General features: G+C 55.1%; 8 protein-coding genes across 8 annotated transcripts; 5 read left to right on the top strand and 3 right to left on the bottom strand.

Moving 5' to 3' along the window:
* Positions 1-372: 372 nt before the first annotated feature.
* On the bottom strand, positions 373-3720 carry J3D65DRAFT_557067 (solute symporter family transporter; the record flags this gene model as incomplete). Its single annotated transcript, XM_066797295.1, has 6 exons — positions 373-569; positions 1200-1383; positions 1477-2225; positions 2523-2985; positions 3165-3416; positions 3493-3720. The coding sequence occupies 6 exons, from the start codon at positions 3718-3720 to the stop codon at positions 373-375; spliced, it is 2073 nt and encodes a 690-aa protein (XP_066652891.1).
* A 1138-nt stretch (positions 3721-4858) lies between these two features.
* On the top strand, positions 4859-6962 carry J3D65DRAFT_459167 (CoA-transferase family III domain-containing protein). Its single transcript, XM_066796417.1, has 6 exons — positions 4859-5206; positions 5260-5291; positions 5370-5998; positions 6046-6339; positions 6553-6675; positions 6729-6962. Exons 1-6 carry the CDS (start codon positions 5027-5029, stop codon positions 6812-6814), a joined length of 1344 nt encoding a protein of 447 aa, XP_066652890.1. The 5' UTR covers positions 4859-5026; the 3' UTR covers positions 6815-6962.
* A 610-nt stretch (positions 6963-7572) lies between these two features.
* On the top strand, positions 7573-9699 carry J3D65DRAFT_631553 (uncharacterized protein). The gene is made up of 3 exons (XM_066800920.1): positions 7573-8323; positions 8381-8770; positions 8823-9699. Exons 1-3 carry the CDS (start codon positions 7757-7759, stop codon positions 9405-9407), a joined length of 1542 nt encoding a protein of 513 aa, XP_066652889.1. The 5' UTR covers positions 7573-7756; the 3' UTR covers positions 9408-9699.
* Positions 9700-10256: 557 nt separating this feature from the next.
* Positions 10257-11205, top strand: J3D65DRAFT_459171 (uncharacterized protein). Its single transcript, XM_066796418.1, has one exon. It carries the CDS (start codon positions 10506-10508, stop codon positions 11001-11003), a length of 498 nt encoding a protein of 165 aa, XP_066652888.1. The 5' UTR covers positions 10257-10505; the 3' UTR covers positions 11004-11205.
* A 412-nt stretch (positions 11206-11617) lies between these two features.
* Positions 11618-13507, bottom strand: J3D65DRAFT_631547 (cytochrome P450). Its single transcript, XM_066800919.1, has 2 exons — positions 11981-13507; positions 11618-11922 (listed from the first exon to the last, which is right to left on the bottom strand). The coding sequence occupies exons 1-2, from the start codon at positions 13469-13471 to the stop codon at positions 11875-11877; spliced, it is 1539 nt and encodes a 512-aa protein (XP_066652887.1). The 5' UTR covers positions 13472-13507; the 3' UTR covers positions 11618-11874.
* Positions 13508-14110: 603 nt separating this feature from the next.
* On the top strand, positions 14111-17220 carry J3D65DRAFT_574739 (transcription initiation factor TFIIIB, Brf1 subunit). Its single transcript, XM_066797658.1, has 3 exons — positions 14111-14813; positions 14868-15079; positions 15130-17220. The coding sequence occupies exons 1-3, from the start codon at positions 14441-14443 to the stop codon at positions 16720-16722; spliced, it is 2178 nt and encodes a 725-aa protein (XP_066652886.1). The 5' UTR covers positions 14111-14440; the 3' UTR covers positions 16723-17220.
* On the top strand, positions 16860-17590 carry J3D65DRAFT_459121 (uncharacterized protein). The gene has a single exon (XM_066796416.1). It carries the CDS (start codon positions 16997-16999, stop codon positions 17519-17521), a length of 525 nt encoding a protein of 174 aa, XP_066652885.1. The 5' UTR covers positions 16860-16996; the 3' UTR covers positions 17522-17590.
* Positions 17591-17658: 68 nt separating this feature from the next.
* J3D65DRAFT_646980 (uncharacterized protein) lies at positions 17659-21534 on the bottom strand (the record flags this gene model as incomplete). Its single annotated transcript, XM_066802309.1, has 3 exons — positions 17659-20497; positions 20547-21367; positions 21478-21534. The coding sequence occupies 3 exons, from the start codon at positions 21532-21534 to the stop codon at positions 17659-17661; spliced, it is 3717 nt and encodes a 1238-aa protein (XP_066652884.1).
* Positions 21535-21632: the final 98 nt, after the last annotated feature.

The following is a 21632-nucleotide window of genomic DNA, read 5'->3' as shown; positions in this document are numbered from 1 at the left end:
AGATGATTTTTGCGTATCTCTTGTCTTTGGTCTCTGCACTTACAATATTTAACTCCGTTGGATATTCCCTCTGAATCCCGAATCACTACCTGGTTTCTATCTTGCCAAAGACCACATTTTTGATATCAAAATAACAACATTCAAATTACAGATTTCAAAGGAGTTCAATGAACGAGCGTTCTTGCATCAAACGCGTTATCTTGGCCAAGTCTCATTCTTCAAGCACTCATCCGCATCTAAACCAAATCGAAGAGCACTTACCGCAAGGCCAACGCGAAACAAAACGGAAAGCCAACCGAACTTCTCAAAACAAACTCAAAGAATGGCGCAGCCTGACAGTCGATCAGTCGTGAGAGTCATCATCAAAAGCCATCACACTCTGGTCCCATCGGCGCCCGTATCCTTGGAGCGCATGCCAAAAGCACTCAGTGTGTCACGCATCAGACCCCTGCATACAAAGACAACAGCGTTGCGCGACTCAAAAACAGGGTAGATGACACAGATGGTCATGCTGGCCCAGACCCAGATGAAGCTGACGACACACCATCCGGAGAAGAAGGCTTTGTTGTCTGCGAGAGGAATGGGTTAGCGGCGCTTCTGGGTAGCAGATAAAGGTAGGAAACAATGCGAGCCAACGACCTGGGACGTGGGAAGGGAAAGATGACGAGCAAGCTTCCTGCGCCTCGCTGAGTCGCTCTGCCAAACATGCATGCAACACGAAAAGAGACACGACGAGTTCGGAGCGGCTTCTTGCGTGTCTTGCCCCCACGCCCACTTCCACACACGCATCGCGAGCTAGACCAGGCCCGCCCAGCTTGGGGGAGCCGTTTAGCCTTTCGCCAAGCGAACTATGATGGGCCTCCGCGCCAACAGCGTTCCCTGCGTCATGTCGCCCGCAACGGCAGCGCAGCGGAGCAGGGCTCTTCCCAGCTATGGCTGGACTGCCCAGGCCGATAGAAGGATTCTGGAATCTTTGATAGGGGGCAAGGCGGGAAATTGACGGGGAGAAGACGGGCAGGGCGAAAGGGGGTCGAAGGCGCGGTCCGCTGCTAGGTGAAACGACAAGGCAGCCTGCCGGATGGCAATGGCCGTCGGTCGGGCAGACAGGGAAGTGGTGCAATGGCGGGGAAGACGGATTCGGAGAGTGAGTAGGCCAAAGATGGGGGTTGAGTCGAAAGTGGGCGGGCTTTTGTACTTACAGATGTAGCCGTCTCCAAAGAGAGAGAAAGGCACGAGAATGCAGGCAATGAGGACAAAGATGACGTTCGCGGCCACCGCCAGGCGTGTTCCTTTTCTGACCGCTTCGGGGTCGAGAGGCTGCGCGTGGTTCGTCTGCAGATAGTCGACAAGTTCATTCCCAGTATACACGGGGGGCGGCCGTTCCTTGGAGTCAGCTGTGGTGTCGCGGACCACCGACGTGACCGCTCCGTCCGTCTTCGACTCGTCGGAGCCGTCGGTCTTGTCCGAAATCTTGACCTCCGTGCCCTTGTCCAAGGCGTCCTCGTGCGAGGCAGTCTTTGATGGTGAGACGCCCTCGGTGTCAAAGATTCCCGCGATTTTTCTGGCGTGCTCTATCGCTTTCGGGTCTGTGGGTTGGTACTTCCCAGGGAACAAGTAGGTCAGAATGACGGAAACCACAAAGCCACCGCAAGAGCTGGTCATGTTCCCGGCTACGGCGTTGATGGTGTTTCCCAGTGTGGTAATGGTAACCTCTCCGGAGCGCTTGTGGGCCGTCACTAGCCATACAATGAGTCCCATAGATAGTGCGATGTACGGCGAGGCGATGACGGCCACGGTGCTGATATCATCCCACAGCAGGACCAGTCCGACGGGGACCGCTGCACCACCGACGATGATGCCTAAGCAAGTGAGGAGCCAGGTCAGATTGAGTCCAATGACGTTGAGGATGCAACAGAACGCTGCGAGCACGACGGCGCAGATGACGATTCCAATGTGAGAAACCCTGACGAGAGTCTGCGGTGTGCTGTTCGGCCGCATGTACGTCTGGAAAATGTCGAAAGTGATGAGCGAAGAGACGGCGATGAGCTCAGCGGAGGTGCTCGAGGTGATGGCCATGAATAGCAGGATCAACATCAAAACAGCACCTCCCTTCCCCAGTAGTGTGTACGCTGTTGCAGGCGCGGAGAGACCTGCATTTGTCTGAGCGGTGCTGAGAGGGTTCGGAAATGTTGGAAACTTGGGGTTGCTCGTCAATGCAGCGCAACCTGAGAACAGTTAGCACTGTCATACCCGGGTTGCTGATAGAAGTTGTCGACAGAAGTTGTCGACGCTCCCCGAGCTTATCCGTTCTACAGAATGGGAACTTCCTGGGCGCAGCCACAGTGCTGAATGACAGCTTCCAGAACCGAGCCGGGCTACCAAAAGACTGTCCCTGGATGCAGCCGCAGAGGTAGAAGGTTTCGTTCTTCGTGATTTGGCTCCTGGTGCTCCGTGGGACAAAGAGAGGAAAAAAGGAAGGAAGAGGGAAAAGAGGAAAACCACAACACAAGGGCGGAACATACCTAATCCCATAGCCGTGGCAAATCCAAACGGAATTCCGTACCATGCAAATCCACCGAGCAAGTAAGCCTTGATGCTTGTCTCTGGCCTGCTGGCGATGGCACGCTGCCAATACGCCTGATCGAGCCACACGCAACAGAATCCGCAAACGAGCAAGTCCATGGCGAATACAAAGCCATCAACGGAGCGAAAACTCAAGTAAGAGCCGTCCACGTTGGTTTTGATCGGCATCTTTTCAGACGCCTCCACCAAAAGGTCATAAAACTTGTCGAGGCTGCCAATGAGTGGGCTTGTCGAATATATCAAGAACCCGAAGACCATGATGACAATGAAGAGAATGACGGTGTGGAGGTAGTCGGCGATGAATGTGCTGCGCAGTCCGCCAGCAATGACGTAGGCCGCTACGACCAGGGGGATGAGGAAACAGGAGGCGTAGACGTTCATCCCGCTCATTGCTTCCACGACCTAAATTTGTTAGCATATATTGCACATTCTTCTCATCCGTTTTTTCCTTGTGATTTATTTCCGCACACGATGTGTAAGCTGGAGCATTCGCGCCAGGGTTTGAAAGGAGCTTGGATGGGTGCATGTGGGAGTAGGGGTGTTGAGGTGTTGACCCCTTGTCAAAAGAATGACCAACTCACCTGAGATCCTCCAAGCACAAGACAGGCTCCGACAAGCATATTGGTACAGAGGCCAGCGAATAGGTAAGTAATGTGCGCCACTTTGCCGTGTCTGGCCCGCACAATCTCAGGAAAAGTGTGGGCACCAGGAGCATTCCCTTTTATTTTGATTGCAATCAAGGCGAATAGAAAGATTTGGAAACATCCTAAAGCTCCATACCACATAGGGCCGCAGACACCATATTCATATGCGAATGTAGAAGAGGTTAGAAGCTGGGAGGATATTGTCAGTCACCGGAAATTTTGAAAAAAATGAAGATGGGGGGTCAGGGGTAAAGAAAAGACGTACCGTGGCAGACCACGTCCACGAAGACACAATTCCTGCGGCAATGAGACCAGGCTTAATACTCCTCGAAGCCGTATTGAACTCCTCAGAATTTTGTGTCGAGAACGTCGTGTACCTGTTTTGCAACCAGGTCAAGCCCAACATGACCGCGGCGAACACGCCACCGATGCCGATGACGATGCCATATCCAGCGCCCTCTGGAAGGACTTGGATGGTACTCTCAGCAGCCATGGTGAAACGGGAGTGCTATGGCGAAATAGCAATTGTGGTTGTTCTAGGATCGGGTTCAAAGTCTGGTTGGGGCTGAACAGCCGCTTGACTACGTTTTGAAAGCCATCCATATCGTCCAACCTGCGATGATAAGATAGGACCAGTCAAGAGTGGATATCTGCACCCATACAACATCGTCCTGGTCGGTATCCGCCACCATGTTGATAATTAGAAGTCGATCAAACTCTTTTCTAGGTTGAGCGCACCAATCAGTAGGCAGTGGTTGCGTGACCGCCATGGGTTGGATTGCTGATAGGGAGCCGATTAGTAGGTAGGGTTGCTCTTTTGACGCCTCTACCGCCCTGCGAGGGATCGAGACATGGGGACAAAAGTCATGCCGTAGGCAGTGACGGCCTCGGAAAGATGGAGCCCATGAGTTCTCCGGAGCACTCTAGGGGGTGCAAGGCATGGAAGGTCTTCATCTGCTCTCGCTCGTCGTCGAACTATGCGACCGCCCGGACACAGTTCAGCCTCTTTGGGCTGAGATGTTATCCTGACGGATCGGAGGAAGTCGACTATGTATTCTGACCCTGAAACTCCTTATCAGTGGTTGGAGCTGCAACTGTACGACGTGAAAATTAAACGGGAAACATGATCCCGACAGACTTCAGCTCTCATAAGTAGGAAAGCGGACTTGGCCTTGCAGAGTCGTTATAAAAGAAGTGGACAACGATCTTACAAATATCTAACTGATCGAAGGAGAAATCTTTCACAGCCAAACCAAGCCGAAGTCTTATACTGGGGTACCGGTGCCCGTGCAGAGAAGCCTAGAGTACAGCGGGGGAGGGACCGTCGTGTTTGTACGAGAGATAGACACCAGTCCGTGGGCGGAAATACTATTACCAATTGGGTGTATATTGCGAGGTTCTACTAAACATTAGTCAGTCTGTTCAGCCGCTGAAGGAAGAGTAATCCGTTACACTCAACAGTCGAACGGTAACTTGATTCGGACTTGTGACGCTTCGAACGAAATTTCAGGATCGGTGTAACACGGTGGGACGAATACGAGCGTTGATTCGAATGCCGGCGACCCTGAGCAATTAGCATAGCCGTATTCTGAGAGATAGAGGAATGGCGCACTTGGAGTTGACGATGAAGCAAGCAACACAGGCCGGAAGAATTGCCCTATCAGCGCACGGCACGGTTAGCCGAATGCCACTACTGTGGGGTTTGTCGGCTTCCGTCCGACTCAAGGCCCGTTCCCCCACCATGATTCCACTCTCCGCTTTGCCCCGCACACTGGCTTGAGGAGTTTCGGAAACTTACAATGCTGACTTCTGTTCTTGTTCCGAGGCGTTTGCTGCAGTTTGTTTGCCGTCATGGGCTAAAGGCCGGCCACAATGGCTTCCGAACTAGACGCTTGGCAACCGCCGCTGGGTCGGCGGACACAGCTACTCTTCCCTTGGCAGGGATCCGCGTGTTGGACATGACCAGAGTGCTGGCCGGAGTAAGTTTCTCGGTTTCGGATTTGAAAGAGGCTCTATGCTTACAGACATGCAGCCATATTGTACCCAAATCCTTGGAGACCTGGGGTATGTTCTGCTGCCTACCTGGCGGCCAATTATTCGCGGAATATTTCAAATGCCTTGATCCTAATTCCTCAATTTCAGAGCTGAAGTGATAAAAGTGGAGCATCCTGTGAGGGGTGATGATACAAGAGCTTGGGGTCCTCCGTATGCCAAGTACCAGACCGATGACGTGAAGGGACCAGGCGAGAGCGCCTATTTTCTTTCTGTGAACCGAAACAAGAAATCGCTGGGCCTTTCGTTCGCACATTCCGCGGGTGTCGAGATACTCCACAAATTGGTCAAGGAGTGCGATGTCTTGGTCGAAAACTACCTTCCTGGGGCCTTGAAGAAGTACAACATGGACTACGAAAGCGTCGCCAAGGTCAATCCGAGCTTGATCTACGCCAGCATCACTGGTTACGGTCAGACCGGACCGTACAGCAACCGCGCTGGGTACGACGTAATGGTGGAGGCGGAGATGGGGTTGATGCACATCACGGGATCCAGGGATGGGCCTCCGGTCAAAGTTGGCGTCGCAGTAACAGACTTGACGACAGGCCTCTACACGTCCAATTCGATCATGGCTGCATTACTTGGCCGAGTCAAGACTGGAAAAGGGCAGCATATTGACGTTGCCCTCAGCGATTGCCAGGTCGCGACTTTAGCCAACATTGCGAGCTCTGCACTAATCAGCGGAAAGAAAGACTCCGGACGATGGGGGACGGCGCATCGTAAGAGAGTCGTGGCTTTTATCCAGAATTTACGCTGACCACGATAGCTTCCATTGTTCCGTATCGAGCTTTCAAGACAAAAGACGGCGACATTCTACTCGGAGGGGGCAACGACCGACTATATGGAGTATTGTGCGAGCGGATCGGAAAGTCCGAATGGGTTACTGATGAACGTTTCGTAACCAATGCCATCCGCGTGGAGAACAGAGATGCTCTAGAAGAGCTGATCGAGAAAGAGACGCAAAAGAAGACGACGCAGGAGTGGCTGGAGATCTTCGAGGGAAGCGGAATGCCATATGCCGCGATCAATGATATTCAGGGAACTTTGAACCACAGCCATGGTAAGCCTCCACAGCAGGTCTCGAGAAATGGCAAGTCCAGGCAATGCGGCTAGGTCCCAGGGAGCTGTCCTTCGAAATTGCAGCTTCGATTAGGGAGCAACCGTTCACTGACACAGCTGCGCCCTTGGAGCTGCCATTTCTTTTGACACCCACATTGCTCTGGCCCTCAACAGCAGCGCTGGCCGTCCAGTATCACTAACAGATGCTGGGCAGTTCTTGCTCGCGACATGGTCGCCGAAGTCGAGCATCCCAAGTGTGGGCCGATCAAACTGGTCAACACTCCAGTGAAGTACTCGTATTCCGAGCCCAAGATTCGCACGCCACCACCAACTCTAGGTGCGTGTCGTCCCAAATGGTTGCTCCCTTCAATTGCTGACGAGTTACCGTAGGCCAACACACAGACGAGGTTTTGCAGCAGGTCGGAATCAGTAAGTCAGAGGTCGAGCGCTTACGCAGCGAAGGGGTCGTGGCGTGAGACCGCAGGCAGAGCATAAACCTTTGGATCGACGAGTATCGATTTACTGAGTGGAGTTACGAATTTCGGTGTCTCGGCCTTCTTTCTTTTCGCGTCCTCTGTGTGTGTCCAAACATCTTGAATTGCTCCCAGTCTGAGCGTGTAGACAGGAAGGCAATGTAGTGTTGAGGTGATACGAATACGAGAGAGGGGATGTGGATGATGGGCGTCGGACTCTGTTGCGTGTGGTGGGCTCGCCTCGAAACAATCAGATTCAATCGTGCGAGTCGTCGTCAAAAGGGCTGCAAAGTAATCTTCATAAAAGGTGACGATGACATTCGTTGATGATGAGATATAGGAGTTCATGGCGAGAAATTGCTTGGGACTGTAGGGTATATAAGCGTCGCGTCTGGGCGATGCTGGCGGAAGACGATGGAATCGCTTGTTGCGCCGCCAGTGCTCTTTCCATTGTGCTCTTCTTAGCCCACAATGCCCTTGTCCAAGAGTTGTGAATTTTTTTCGCCCGCAGTATGTACCTTGTAGCCTTGTTGTTGTCCCTGCGTTGTTTGTCTTGAGCCCTCGTTCGCCCACTCATCCTTGTATTTTTTTTCCTTTCCTTTTCGTTTGGTGTTCAGGGTGGCAACGCACTAGACGTTGGCAAGTGAGCAGGATCAAGGTCGGAATAGTCGTGCAGACGGATCGATGTGTTGAGGGGTGTCGCGAGAAGAAGTGTCGTGGTGGTAGTGCCGCCAATGGACCGATGACGCTGGGCCAGAGGTTCCTGCGCCAAAGTCCCAAGTCCCGCCGGCGGTCCCCACACCCATCGCGTTCAACGCTGTTGTGCGAGCTTCCTACCCATGTATCCTTCGTCGCATTTCCACCTCTCAACACCTCTCGTATTCATGTGCCCGTTGGCCTTCCAAGCCTCTGTCGCCGCTTGTACAATTCGCATTCGCTCTTGTCATGTCGCTTGAGCAGCCGTCCTGCGCGTCATCGACCGCGAATGCCGCTTCCAACATTTCAATCGCACCTGCAACTCTCACCAACGGACAGATGCCGCCAGACTCCAAGGCCCCGGCGACTCCGACACCTCAGACCTCCTCGAACACCACCTTGGCTACCAACAAACCCGCCTCCATTCTTGCCAACATGCCTTCGCTACCCTCCGGCTTCTCCGCTTCCACCGAAGAGATCCTCCGCCGTGTCAGCGCAAATGCTGCAGCACATGCGGGAACCCCGGGATACGAAGCTGCGCGCGAGCAGGTCCTCAAAAACTACGTCACAAGCGCCAGCATCACGTCCTCGGTGCCAACGGGCAGGGGGCGAGGCAGACCGCCCAAAGCACTATCCTACATAGGGAATTCTGCCAGTGTTCGTGCTGAGAGCGCAACACGCGTCATGGAGGGTAGTGCGACACCAGCATCCGCTGCCAGTACGGCATCCGCAAAAGTAAAGAGCAATGGAAGACGAAAGGGCCGCCCTGCTGGCAAGGGTGCGAAGAGGAAACGCGCAGAGTCGTCTGAGAGTGAGGTGAGAACACGGCCAAGCTCAAAAACATGGACAGAGGCTGACAGACTCCGCAAACAGGACGACTCGGAAATTTCGTTATCGTACACTCCGCTTCCAACAAAGACCAAATCAGGCCGCAACGTCACGAAACCGACGCAGTTCACACCTGTGCTACCACCGCCTCCGACAGGTCCTCGGAAGAAGCGCACCAGGCGCCCAAGGGAGACCAGTGTATGCAAAGTATGTCAACGAGGCCATAGCCCGTCAAGCAATATGATTGTATTCTGTGATGGCTGTAATTCTGGGTATCACCAATACTGTCACCAACCTCCAATCGAGAAGGAAGTCATCAAGGTTGCGGAAAAAGAGTGGTTCTGCGGCAAGTGTGCCGAATCGCGGACAAAAAAGCCCAATGCAATACCAGATGCCAGTCAACTCGTGGCAGGCCCAGAGTTGACAAGAGAAGAAGTACGCTCATCTACTAGGGTGATCTTGACCGTATGCTGACACGACTATCCAGAAAAAAGCGTACTTCGACACGCTGTCCCCCTCCAAGCTCGGAGAGCTTCTTCTCCGCGCGATAGATCTTTCCCCCAGTCTCCCCCTCTTCCCTCCGAACGCTCGCTCCTTGATACCCTCAGCTGTCAACTCGAAAACAAAATCTACTCCCTCTTCACAAATCGCTCTCGACACCACAAACCCTTCCGACATCTCATCTACCAACAAAGCTTCGTTCTCTGCAAATTCCCTCCTCCCCATCACGACGGCCACTCTCACTAGCAGCAACGACGCCGCCCCGCCAGTGCAGTCTCCTGGAACTCCCTCGTCCGGCTCCCTTCTTCCAAATGTCTCCAAAGTGGAATCGGAAGCTGCCGCCGCTGCCGCCGCTGCTGCTGCAGATCTCGGCGACCCGTACAATGACGGCTACGACACAGATCCGCCAGCGCACTACCCCAAGCCCGGGCAGGGCCTGGCGCGCACGCTGCGTCCAGAGAGCGAGGATCTGCAGTGGCTTGAAGACGACAACATGGACGTTTACAGCCACATGTACGGCGGGGACCAGGGCCTGCTGAACGGGTTCGGGGCAGATGGAGCGATGGTGTAGAGGCTGGCTCGTGGGTTTGCTAGGGGGAGGAGGCCGTGATGGCTATCGCAACATTTTTTCATCGGCGCAAACAGTATGGTAAGCTCATAAGGCATATGAGCGATGGGAGAGGCTAGGCGGCCTGTGGACGAGGTGCGCTGTTTTGTACTCCAACAACGAGAAAGAGATCAGCTGAAGCAAGTAAGCATGCTAACAAACGAGAAATCGTCTGTGAGCGTGCGGTACAGATGGAGCACATGGCCTCCCCTTTCAACCATCCAGTGCCCGAGTTATATGCTCTTTGCGTCTGAGACCTCGCGTTGACCTGCCCCCTCATGCTCACAAACCCCTCCAACCGGCCCCTTTCCTGCCTCATTTACAACACTGCTGCATCGCTCATACCATTTCTCGTACCCATCGTACCCTCCCCTCCCTCATTGGCCCGCTCGCCTAACAGCCGCCAAGTGCCCGTCGCATCGGCCGTCGGCTCGGTCGATCACAGTTGTCCCGGACCCACAGCCTGCCTCGTTCGGCGTGCCGTGCGCCAGCATTTCGTCGCCGGACGGGCTGCGCGTGCCGACCGCGAACCAACAAACGGATGTTTCCCTTCGTCAGCATAGCACAGCCTTGGTCCATTGTCATGGCGGAGGCGGCAACGGCGATGTGCACATAATTCCTCCCTGCTCCGTCGTTGGAACGTGTGCGTAGGCGCAGACGCGCCAAGCTGGGTAGCGTGGGCGCGGCGCATGTCACATCGACCTATCTATCTGACCCTCCCCACACACGCACACCGTTTGCTCGCCTGGACCGTGGACCACACCTACGCCCGGAGCGGAACACGTCCCGGCTCTGAGCTAGGCGGCGGAGGCTCGAGGTTCCGGGGCCCGGGGTGCCGGTGCAGATGCTCTCTTCTGTACCGGCTGTCCCTGTGTGTTTTGGACCGCGTTTTGGCAAGCGGTCAACGAGAGAGACGTCAGACGCGGATGAGGCTGAATTCTGGCCCGTTAGTTGCTGGCGGCGGAGTTAGGCCTGCTGCGGTTTGGGTTCGGGGAACTGGGGTTTGACTGCGAGATTCTTTACCCCTTCTTCTGCTTCACTGGCCGGTCTGCCCATCTCTGCATGAGAGGGAGGGCGGACAGAAGGCGGCGGGGAATAGACAGGCAGGTATGTAGCCTTCTTTTGCGATGTGTTCAGCGCATGGGTCACCGCCTGCTGCACTTGCCCTCTTGTTCGTTTGTTAGTTTCTTCCAACGTCCTGCCTTCACTGATCGAACAGACGAACAAACAATTCCGTTGGCTTTTCTCTTGTCGTCGTGTTGTTCGTATAGCTCTCGTACTCGCTTCTCCGCAACCTTGCGAACCGTTTGTGCTACGCGATCGCGGCTTGCTGCTGTGGATAGCTTTAAGGTTTCTGTGTCACTGCGCGCGCATTTGCTTGTCTGCGTGTTTGGATCATTTTGCGCACGGAGTGGCGAACGTTACTGGGCTACTAGACCGTTTTTGGGGAATGGGTGTTTGGGTGTTTGGTGGCAGGATGGGCCGGACTATCGTTGGAACGTTGTCATAGCAGGCGGACGAATGCTGCTTGCCCCAGAGCACTGTTGTCGCATTGGATGAGGACACGAAGTCCCGAAAGACTCATAGACTGCTTGATAGCACCAAGCAAGTGCAGTGCTTTCGCCTTGCCGTACCACCAACACACTGCACTCACTTGGCCCCGCAATCCAGCCTCGTCCAATTGAACTACACGCACAGCCGAACGACGCAGGGCAATGCAATCCATTCTGGACCGTAGCGATCGATGCAGTTCTCCAGATCAATGCAGTTCGACACGTGCCAAACTACCACTGATACGCTTCCCCAAGCGTCATACCAGGAGCTTCGAGGTCGTCGTCGTCTCGTTTGGTCGGAACGTCTGCCTTCGTGTGCTCGGTGGTGGTAGTGGGTGTCGTATCCGATTGGCCGCCTGGCTGCTGCGCCTGACTAGACAGAGTTGCGGGAGGCAAAGCTTGGTGCGCAACTATAATCGCACAACCTTTGGGGGCAAACAAACGGACTGCTTTTCCAGCGAGTGGATGGGGGAGGGAAGTGCCACAGTGTTGTGGTTGTGGGGGCACTGAGTAGAGATTTGCTGTGGCGTAATGGAAAGAGTGAAAGGAAGGCTAGGACTCCTCTTGTGAGAGCGGCTTTTCATTGGTGATGTACCTAGACGGACAGGGATAGTGAAACCTCTCTGGAAAACGTTTGAGATTGGTCTTGAAATTTGGAGTGCAGTTGTAGATAGGCCGTTTCACTGCTAGTATTCATGCCTGTAGATGCTTGCTCGAGAAGCCAAGTGAAAATGAGATTCGCCAACGCTCGTGTTCTAAAGTATCCGTATACTCCTGCAAATGAGTTTCGCGGCTTGCGTCATTGCTCTGATGATCAAACGTTACTTCCTCGCGTAGAAAAGACAGCCTCCGTTTTTATACATCTCGTCCATTTTCCATCAACCCCTGGCCTTCATGAAGACCTCGCCTTCGGGATTCGGTGAGACCTGTGGCGCTTTTATGAGCATCGTTCTCGATCAATGAAACGAAAAAAGGATATCTTACCGATGTACCAAAGACCATATTCTTTGGCCGCAGTCCACCAACGGCGGTAAGGTCGTACTTGAGCAGCAGCCGGGCAAGGACAACCTTGATCTCGCTATTGGCGAAGAATCTACCCGGGCATGCGTGGCGGCCTTGGCCCCAGAAGAGCGATTCCGGGTTGGAACTGACGAATTGGTGGTGGCTGGACGAGCCCGTCTGCTCGCGCAGGCGCAGGTAGCGCCAGGCGTCGAATTCTTCCGGGTCCTCGTAGAGCGCGCTGTCCATGTAGCGCATGCTCGAGTCGACGTTGATGATGACGCCCTTGGGGAGAAAAGTGCCGTCCTTGAGTGTGATGTCCTTGGTGACGAGGCGCTTGAAAGTGGTCAGGCCCGAGGGGTTGGCGCGCTGCGACTCCTTCATGAAGCTGTCCATCTTCTTCAGCTTGGGCAGCGTGTCCTTGTTCAGACCATTGGTCTCGGCCATAGCGACTTCAAGTTCTTCGCGGAGTTCTTCAATGATTTCCGGGTGGGCGGCGAGGTCGTAAAGCATGTGTGTTGATGCCATCGAGGTTGTGTGAATTGCGGCCAGCGAGAGCGAAACTTGAGCCATGGCCTGCCTTTTGTAGTCCGTCTCGTATCCAGCAGGCGATCTCGCCTTCATCCAGTCAAACATGACATTATCCTTCTTGGTGTTGGAACCCCGATCAATGGCAACCTTGGTCATGAACTCCTTGGCTTCGGCGAGAGTCTTGTGCAGCACGCGTATCTCGGGGAGGAAGCGGTAAACGAATGGACGGAGCCACGGGTGCCACGGTTTGATGGCGCGCGAGGCCGCGAATGCTTCCAAGGTGTAGTCTCTCGACAGCTCAATCCAGCGGAGGTCCCTACACAACGGCTCGCCGACAAAGATGCGCGCAGAAATCTGCGGGATAATGTCCAACATCATCTTGTTCATCTTGACCACGGTCCAGTCCTCGCACTTGGGAAAGGCCCTCTCGATCGAAAGGTCGACCTCCTCCACCAGGGCAGGCACTAGCTTGGGAAGCGAAGGCGTAAGGTCTGACTTGACGACATGGGCCATATGTTCGGCGGAAGACGAGGTGATGGTGGAGTAGTCGCCAACCGTGCTGATCCTGATTGCTTCGATAAAGTTGAGGCAATCGTCGGGCAACTCCTTCAGCTCCTTGAGGTACTTGTGGTTGAGGAGAACTTCTTCGCTCCCGTCGGATGTGGTAACGCGGTACATGGACAGGCCAGCCTTTGCCTTTTCGTATCCATCTTGCAGAAGCTCGAGGCACTGGAAAGTAAATTTTTTCTTGCGGCTGCCTTCGTCGAGTTCTGAGGCAAGGAGCGGTGCCTTTACATTCTTTTGGCGTTGCAAGAAAACGAGAAGAAGATAGGAGATGGGAAGAAGAAAGGCAACGACGTGGACGACATGAATCTCACGTGGTCCATACGTTTCCAGATCAATCTTGCCAGGGAGAAACGTGGGTATGCTGCGTAGCGTGTCCATGGTGTGTGAAATCGAAGAAGAGGCAATGGAGCATCTGGTGTGGAGCAGCGTATCAAGACTTCATATAATAAGCAGTAGTGGAGCACAGACATTGTGCATTCTATTAAGGCCAATAAAGGCCTCCTCACGCTCAGACCATTCGGCAGCAAGACGCAGTCGACGCACACACCAGCAAAGCATTCCACAGTTTGGATTGCCTAACAGGACCAGTTGCCGGATGTTGACCCTTCCGGCCGCTAAGGACGCACCGCAGAGCGCAGAGACTCCTTGTGGCGCCGGGGAGACAGTGATAGCAATCCATGGTAGCACAAGCAAGCAGCATGATTGACAGTGGCAGCCCTAGGATGATGGGCCTTCGTCGTTTCGATTTCGGATTCGGGACTGTGATAGCCGCGATCCGGTTAGCTAGTGATACGGTTGATCTGCAGCTGTGGGGGGCATGATGGGCAAGCGTAGCACCACAACGAGTGCAATGGGCGGTCAATGCGGGGATGAGCGAGGGGCGAGGATTTGGATAGGTGAAAGGCGTTGGAGTCGTTGGGTGAAAAGGTGAAAAAGAAAGAAACAAAGGTGGAAGGCTTCACCCACGACGCGGATCGAACGGGGAGGGTTCGCTTAGCTCGCTTGGGGCTTGGCGGGACTGCGAACGTCGAAGCCCAACGGCTTCCACCACGACACGCAGACTGGACCCGCCCGCACGCTCCTCGCGTTTTCTTCTCGCGTCGCGACTCTGGCAAATCCAACCGCCCACCCTACACCCTCTCTATCTTATCGCCCCAAATTTCGACTCAACACCATGGCGACCATCTTCATGTCTGTCGCCGCCCTCCACTGATTTCGGTCCCAACCTCGCAGCATGATCTCGTCGACTCTTTGTCTTAGCGAATCTCCTTCAACCGCCTTCTTCACCCGCCCTCGACACCGTCATCGCGAATCTAAACTTCCTCCAAAACTTCTCAAACATCCGCCATGAGCGCCGCACCTCGCCCACAGCCTCGAAGAGAGCGCCTCACGTCCTTGAAAGATGCCGGAAAAAATCGACCGGTCGGCGCCCTCACGCCGCGCAACAACAATAATAACACCAAGTCGAAGAAGCAGGGCTGCTGTGCCAATCCCTCACCTTTGGACATGGATGGGACCATGGTCTGCGAAAACTGCGGTAACCTCATAAGCGAATCAAACATTGTCTCCGAGGTCACTTTCGGCGAGACATCTGGTGGCGCTGCCATGGTCGAGGGTGGTTTTGTCGGAAATGACCAGCGACATGCAAATACTATGGGCACTGCTGGCCGTCGCATTGGTCTGGGGGGCTCAGAAGGAAAGAGCACGGCCGAGTCGAATGGTATGTGAGAAAGATAACAGGTCTTCACTTGCGACGTTGCTGACTTTTGCACAGGACGGGACGCAATCCGTGGCCTGATGACCTCGATGAGGATAAATAATGAGCACATTGAGCAGAGCGCCTTGGGCGTCTACAAGCTGGCTTGCTCTTTCAACTTTGTGCATGGGCGCCGGCCTGCAACCCTCGCAGCGTGCTGTCTGTACTACGCGTGCAGAATGAAACCTGGGAATACGCAGCTGCTAATTGACTTTGCTGAAAAAATCAAGGTAGATCTCTCATTGTTACCGCCTGGAACTTCCTGAGCTGACTGTTGCAGGTCAATGTCTTCAAGCTTGGAGACACGTACAAGGCGCTGTTGGAAAAGCTCTTCATTGAGGAACCTGGCAGAAAGAGCATGTACGGTCTGCTCGAGCCCGAGCCGCTCATCCAAAAGTACGTGGACAAACTAGAATTTGGTCCTGTCGGTGGGAGGAAGGTGGCCGACGATGCAGTCAAGCTCCTGCGGCGAATGAGACGCGACTGGATGGTAGACGGAAGGCAGCCGGCAGGTGTGTGTGGCGCCTGCATCATCCTCGCTGCACGCATGAACAACTTTCGCAGAACAGTCCGCGAGGTTGTCTACGTTGTCAAAGTCGCAGACATGACTATCAATAAACGCCTCATTGAATTCAAGCGCACCCAGAGTGGCCGACTCACCGTGGACCAGTTTCGCACTCACGGAGAAAGACTGGTTGGGGAGAAGGAGCCTCCAGCCGTCTATTTTGCGAGAGAAAAAGAGGCAAAGCGGCGCAGATTGATGCAACAAGCCAACGATCTCGATGCTATTCTTCAGCCTCGCCTTGACGCCGATGGCTTTGCCATTCCTTCCCTCCCCGCCTCGGCCTCGGCGTTGCCGATCGATCCCAACCTTCTTGCGGCAAGCAACCTCGCGCACGCGGAGCTGCAGGCCGGTGAGGAAGCAAACAAGCCCAAGAAAAGGGGACGGCCTCCCAAACCCAAGGGCCCTGCACCACCCGTCGCCGACGAAGACATCGAAGTTGAGCAGGAATTAGAGCAAGAAATCGACAAGATTTTGCACGACTCAGCCATCAGCGACACCATCAACGACATTCAGTTCAACGAAATCGCCGAGCGCTCGAAACGACTGGCCGACGAGATACGCGGCTCACATACAACGAGCGAGAGCGCCGTCGTTGAAGACACCGAGTTCGACGACGACCCCGAAGTTGCCAACTGCCTCCTGTCGCCGGCGGAGATTGAAATCAAGGAGAAGATTTGGGTCACGCACAACGCCGACTGGCTGAGGCACGAGCAGGCCAAGAAGCTCAAGCAGGCGCTCGAGGAGGCCAACGGCGGACCGAAGAAACGCGTCGTGCGCAAGCGCAAGCAGCGGCAGATTGGCGACCTGAGCGACTACAACCGCGACTCGCCGGCGTCGACGGTCGGCGAGGCGGCGCAGCAGATGATGCAGCGCCGCGGCAAGGGCTTCTCGCGAGCCATCAACTACGAGAAGCTCAACGCCGTCATGAAGCCGCTTGGTGGCAACAACGAGAGCAGCTCCGAGAGCCAGCCGTCGAGCAGCAGGCCCAGCAACGCGCCGAGTCCTGCGCCGTCCGACGCGTCTGCCATGACCGTGGAAGACGACGACGACGACGACGATCACGCCACAGGCCTTCCCACGCCGGCTGCCACCCAGCAAACTCAGCAGCAGCGGCAGCAACAAGTCAAGAACACCATCGTCGTCGACGACGCAGAGGACGACGCAAGCGAAGACGAGGCAGACGACGACGCCCAGGAAGAAATCGACGAGACGGTCGACTCGGTCGCCATGTACGGTCTGCACGACAACGGCGAGTTCGGCGGCGAGGACGACGAGGGCATCTACGCCCAGGACGATTGGGAAGGCTAGGAGCGACTACTGGATCAGACGCTTGGGTGCATGGCAAGATCATCATTTTTGGTACATTTGATCAGCGAAGGGGGAGCGGCGGCAGCACAGGGGAGGGCGTTTTGACTGGGCTGATTGAAGCATTTCAGGTGGGAGGCTAGAAGGGTGGGAAAAGGTGGTGGTGCATTTTGTATTGGCGAGGAAGGCGGAAGCTTTCTACCGCGCGATGGCGTGAGCGGTGGCGGAGTGGTGCTTCGTAGACTGGAATATCAAGAGCGGCCACAGATCATATTGCATGATCCATGTTTATCCTTTCCTTTCTTTGCATCCGACCTGCGCTTGCAGCCGCCGAGGTCGACAGCTGGCACTTGTGTGGAGGCTTCTACACGCGGTGGTGATGGGGGAAGCATTGGTGGGGAGGAAGTGGTGTATTTTTGGCACGGGCTCTGGCTGCAATCACATTACTAAGTCTCTTACGCATCTACGTAGCCAGAAACGCGTTCGTCGAGAGAGATTGGCAAGTGACAGCATCCATCCATCCATCTATTCATCCATTCATCCAAGAGAAAAGGCTCTACCCTACCTACCTACCTACCACTACCACCACTACCACCCACGTACGTCCGTCCTCGTCCTCACCGCGCCACACTCGCTATGCAGTCGATCTGATTTGATTTGGGAGGGCAAGAAAAAGGGAAGAAAAAGAAAACGCCATGTACTCCGACTGAGAGCCCGCACTCCGTCCGTCCGTCCGTCCGCCGCCGTGTTTTGTGCCAGCCCGGCGCGCTCGCTATGCATAGATGATGAGAGTCTGATTTGAAGGGGAAAAAGGAAAGGGGGAAAACACCAAAGCGCCATGTCACATCGAAAACCGAAGAGGTCCGCGTCTACCACGACTACGGACCACGCGCTCGCTCGCTCGCTCGTCACTCAACGCTCCACGCCCGCGCCGACACCTCAATCGTTCAGATCCGCCGGAAACTCGTCGCCCAGCTTCAAGCTAGCCTTGACGTTCATGCTGAGCAGCTCCTGGATGAGCAGCTTGGCGGCGTACGGGATGGTCATGCGGACGACGCCCTTGGAGCTGCGGCACGTCTGGCACCAGCCCTGGTAGCCCATCATGCCGCAGCGCTCGCACACGTCGCACTCGTGCGCGTCGGAGCTGAGCATCAGCCGCTCGAGCAGCAGCTGCGACGCGCCGTACGCGATCAGGCAGTCGCGCTCCATCTCGCCCAGACGCAAGCCGCCGTCGCGAGACCGACCCTCGGTCGGCTGCCGCGTGAGGATGGCGCGAGGGCCCCGCGCCCGGCTGTGCATCTTGTCCTGCACCATGTGCTTGAGCTTCTGGTAGTAGATGGGCCCGAAGAAGACGTACGCGGGCAGGCTCTCGCCCGTGATGCCCGACGTCAGCATGTCCTTGCCGCTGTAGTTGAAGCCGTGCTCCAGCAGGATCTGCGACATGATTTCGGGCTTTGAGCCGCCAAAGGCTGTGCCGTACTGCAGTTCGCCTTTGACGACGCCGGCTTTGCCCGAGAGCAGCTCGAGCATCTTGCCGACTGTCATGCGCGATGGGAAACCGTGGGGGTTCATGATGATGTCGGGGCAGATGCCCTGGTCGTTGAAGGGCATGTCAACTTGCTCGGCAATGATGCCCACAACACCCTTTTGACCGTGGCGCGATGAGAATTTGTCGCCGAGTTCTGGGCGGCGAGTCTGGCGCGTTTGGATCTTGATCAAAGGCGTGTTGCTTTCGTTTGCTGTCAAAAGGACCTTGTCCACGTAGGCCGGGTCGGGAAGCTTGTACGACATGGGGGTGTTCCGGAAGTCGATCTTTTGCGGCCGGAGGCCATTCTGATCAAGACCGGTCGGGTTGGTATTTGTGGGAACCATCTTATTGAGGAAGACGTCGTCCTTTTCGAGGAGTACTCCGACCTCGGCAATACCGTCTTGGTCACCGAGCTTGGACATTCTTGGGTTGATTGGCTTGCCGTCTTTGCCCTTTTCAGCGGCAACAAGCTTGTCCATGGAACCGTTGGCATAAGACTTGACCGTTGTCGACTGCTTCTTGAAGACCTGGCAACGCCCGAATCCTCTGTCGCAGGAAGCCTTGTTGATGACGAGAGCATCTTCGATATCGTAACCGGAATAGGACATGACAGCCACCGTGGCATTTTGGCCTGCGGGAAGTTTGTCGTACTTGATGAGCTCGATGGTCCTCGTCTTGACCATGGGTTGCTGAGGGTAGACCATGAGGTAGAGCAGGGTGTCAATCCGCGTGAACTGGTTGTAAGCAATGGCACCAATGGCTTGCTTACCCATGGCACATTGGTACGTGTTACGGGGAGACTGGTTGTGGTGAGGATAGGGAATCAGTCCAGCAACGGCGCCGAGGATGGTGAATGGCTCGATTTCGAGATGGGTGTGGTATTCTTTTAGATCCTTTTCGTAGATGCAAATATTTGAGTCATTCTCTTCGTTGACGTCGACGTATTCCACCAGACCGCGAGAGAGGAAGTCGTCAAATTCCATCGAGCCCTTTTGCAAAGCGCGCAGGTAGCGGGCAGACACCCTGGACTTGGCCCGCTCGACGATGATGAGCGGTCTGCAAATGCGGCCTTCGTCTGTTGCAATGTGGACGGCCTTGTGGTGGTGGTTGATATGGATGCTAACAAACTCGGAGATGCGGCCCATGCGGCGGAACTTGCGAAAGTTCTTCAAGAACGAGGTCGGGCTTCTCGTCAAGGCCAGAGGCGAACCGTTGACGAAGATGATGTAGGCTCCGGTCGAGTACAGCTCTGTTCCGGTGCCTGACTGGACGTCCTCGGCACCCAGAATGAAGACGGCTCTTCTGACAGGCTCCTCTGGCACTTCCGTGGTAATGTGCGTCATGAGTGCTAAGTTCTTGACGAGACCGCAAGCTTCTCCTTCAGGAGTATCGGACGTGCAAATCATGCCAAATTGCGACGGCTGCAAGGCACGGGGGCCGGAGACCTTTCTCGTCTTTTCGAATTGAGATGTGATACGTGTCATCATACCGAGAGCTGAAATGAAACTCAGACGACTGAGAACGTGCGTGATGCCTGCTCTTTCCATGCGGAAACGCTTCAAGCTCCAGTTGCCGGTAGCGATGGCCCTTTCCATACCAGCAGTGATGCTCCATCCATGGGTCTGGATGTGGTCGTACGCATCGAATTCGGCCGCCCTGTTGGGTTTCTTGAGGACCTTGTCGATCGCTGCCTTGAATTGGTAGTTGAAACTCTTGAAGCTGTCCTCAAAGAGCAGAGCCATCATCTGACCAGCCAACTCCAATCTCTTGTTGCCCACATAATCCCTATCGTCAACCATCTTCGGGTCTTGCATTGCCATCAATACCCTCCTGGTCATGTAGGCAATGTACAAGGCCTTTGGACGAAAGTTCATGCCAACGACGGGGACGTGGCTCATCATCATGTCGGACAGGGCGTAGATGGCTTCTTGCTGCAGATTACGCGGCGCTCTGTTGCCAATTGGTTTCCGAATTTGCCTGGTCCTTTGGCCAACGTATTCCAGAGCCTGGTGCTGGGTGTTGATGCGCTCGCCCTTTTCATTGATGCAGGCCTCGAAATTGATTGAGAATTCGTCTTGGTAGGCACTGTCGTCCCCGGCAACCAGGAGCAAGATTTCGTGCTCAGACTGGATGCCCATGGCCTTGAGTGCAATGACAATGGGAATGTCGTCGGAAAAGCAGTTGTGCTTCAAGTAAAGCAGCCCCTTCTTAAGGAGAACGTAGCCTTTCGACTTGCGGTCGACCGTGAAACTATGCCAGTCAGCAGGGTGCAGAGACAAAGGCGCCAGAGAAGACCTACCTGATCACAGACGCCTGGATGATGCCCTTCATCGACTCCACAATGACACGGTTCTTGCTCAGCTGCTCTTGGACCAAAATGACCTTCTCCTGGCCTCTGGTGATGAAGTATCCACCAGGATCAATCGAGCACTCGCCAAACTGCGCCATTGTCTTTTCCGACTTGCCGCTCAGCTGGCACTTGTTGCTGCGCAACATGATGGGCATCCTTCCGATGTGGATTCCCTTTCTCTTGACCTTACTCGCGCCCTTTTTGTACTCCACGTCCACGACAATCGGGGCCGCGTACGTCATGTCGCGCAGACGGCACTCGTTGGGCGTAATGGTGGACGTATGGCCTTTGAGCCCTTCCTCCTCGACACGGCACGGGCGCAAGACGCGAATGTCCGTGTATCGCCAGAAGAACTTGTCGTCGACATCGCTGTATACGTACTGGTTGGCGCGCAGAATCTCCTTGAGCTGCACATCGACAAAGTAGTTGAACGAGTCAATGTGCTGCTTGACCAGCCCTTTGACCTTGAGGAATGCCGGCAGCAGGTTCCACTTGTCTTCGGCCGTGTTGATCGGATCTGTCAACGATTTGCCGTGGTAGAAAGGCTGCAGAATTGAGTCCATGCCGTCGTCGCGTCGTTTCCGAGGAGTTGGCTTCGCTGTGGGAGCTGCTGCTGGCGCGGTGGGTTCCGAATCGTGCGGTGGTGCGGCGGGCGTTGGCTGCGCCGGAGGCGGGTTGTCCTGTGTTTGCGCAGGAGCGCTGGACACGGCAGGAGGTTGGACAGCTTCTTCAGAAGCAGCAGCATTCGTGGGAGCCGGATCGGCAGCTGGCTTTCTTCGCGCGACAGAACGCGGCTTGCGGTATGCTTTTGCGAGTGGCTAAAGGCGTGTTAGCCAAGTCGAGCTTTTGTGATGGGCCTTTGTTGACTCGGCAGGCTCACCTCTTTTGGACGAGTGTCTGCCTCACCCGGGCCTTCTGGCAAAGCTTTGGGTGGCATGGTGGCGGTCTGAGGAGAGAAAATGCCCCGCGTGAAGATTTCTGGTCGTAAAATGCGGCGGCGGAGTTTACGATGATAGCCGGCAAATCCCCGGCTTT

The sequence above is a fragment of the Phyllosticta citribraziliensis genome, assembly GCF_038025025.1.
Source record: "Phyllosticta citribraziliensis strain CPC 17464 chromosome Unknown J3D65scaffold_9, whole genome shotgun sequence".
Classification (NCBI taxonomy): domain Eukaryota; kingdom Fungi; phylum Ascomycota; class Dothideomycetes; order Botryosphaeriales; family Phyllostictaceae; genus Phyllosticta; species Phyllosticta citribraziliensis.
This window is presented reverse-complemented; position numbering and strand designations above follow the sequence as displayed.

Excerpts from the sequence above, each read along its gene's own strand:
- J3D65DRAFT_631553 (XM_066800920.1), top strand. The coding sequence starts at position 7,757 with ATGTCGCTTGAGCAGCCGTCCTGCGCGTCATCGACCGCGAATGCCGCT. Across the intron at positions 8,324-8,380 it reads CAGAGTCGTCTGAGAGTGAG|GACGACTCGGAAATTTCGTT; the intron begins GTGAGAACACGG and ends CTCCGCAAACAG. Across the intron at positions 8,771-8,822 it reads CAGAGTTGACAAGAGAAGAA|AAAAAAGCGTACTTCGACAC; the intron begins GTACGCTCATCT and ends ACGACTATCCAG.
- J3D65DRAFT_631547 (XM_066800919.1), bottom strand. The coding sequence starts at position 13,471 with ATGGACACGCTACGCAGCATACCCACGTTTCTCCCTGGCAAGATTGAT. Across the intron at positions 11,923-11,980 it reads ATATGGTCTTTGGTACATCG|GTCTCACCGAATCCCGAAGG; the intron begins GTAAGATATCCT and ends AAAGCGCCACAG.
- J3D65DRAFT_459121 (XM_066796416.1), top strand. The coding sequence starts at position 16,997 with ATGATCCATGTTTATCCTTTCCTTTCTTTGCATCCGACCTGCGCTTGC.
- J3D65DRAFT_459167 (XM_066796417.1), top strand. The coding sequence starts at position 5,027 with ATGCTGACTTCTGTTCTTGTTCCGAGGCGTTTGCTGCAGTTTGTTTGC. Across the intron at positions 5,292-5,369 it reads CAAATCCTTGGAGACCTGGG|AGCTGAAGTGATAAAAGTGG; the intron begins GTATGTTCTGCT and ends CCTCAATTTCAG. Across the intron at positions 6,676-6,728 it reads CACGCCACCACCAACTCTAG|GCCAACACACAGACGAGGTT; the intron begins GTGCGTGTCGTC and ends GAGTTACCGTAG.
- J3D65DRAFT_574739 (XM_066797658.1), top strand. The coding sequence starts at position 14,441 with ATGAGCGCCGCACCTCGCCCACAGCCTCGAAGAGAGCGCCTCACGTCC. Across the intron at positions 14,814-14,867 it reads GAGCACGGCCGAGTCGAATG|GACGGGACGCAATCCGTGGC; the intron begins GTATGTGAGAAA and ends ACTTTTGCACAG. Across the intron at positions 15,080-15,129 it reads ACTTTGCTGAAAAAATCAAG|GTCAATGTCTTCAAGCTTGG; the intron begins GTAGATCTCTCA and ends TGACTGTTGCAG.
- J3D65DRAFT_459171 (XM_066796418.1), top strand. The coding sequence starts at position 10,506 with ATGAGAGGGAGGGCGGACAGAAGGCGGCGGGGAATAGACAGGCAGGTA.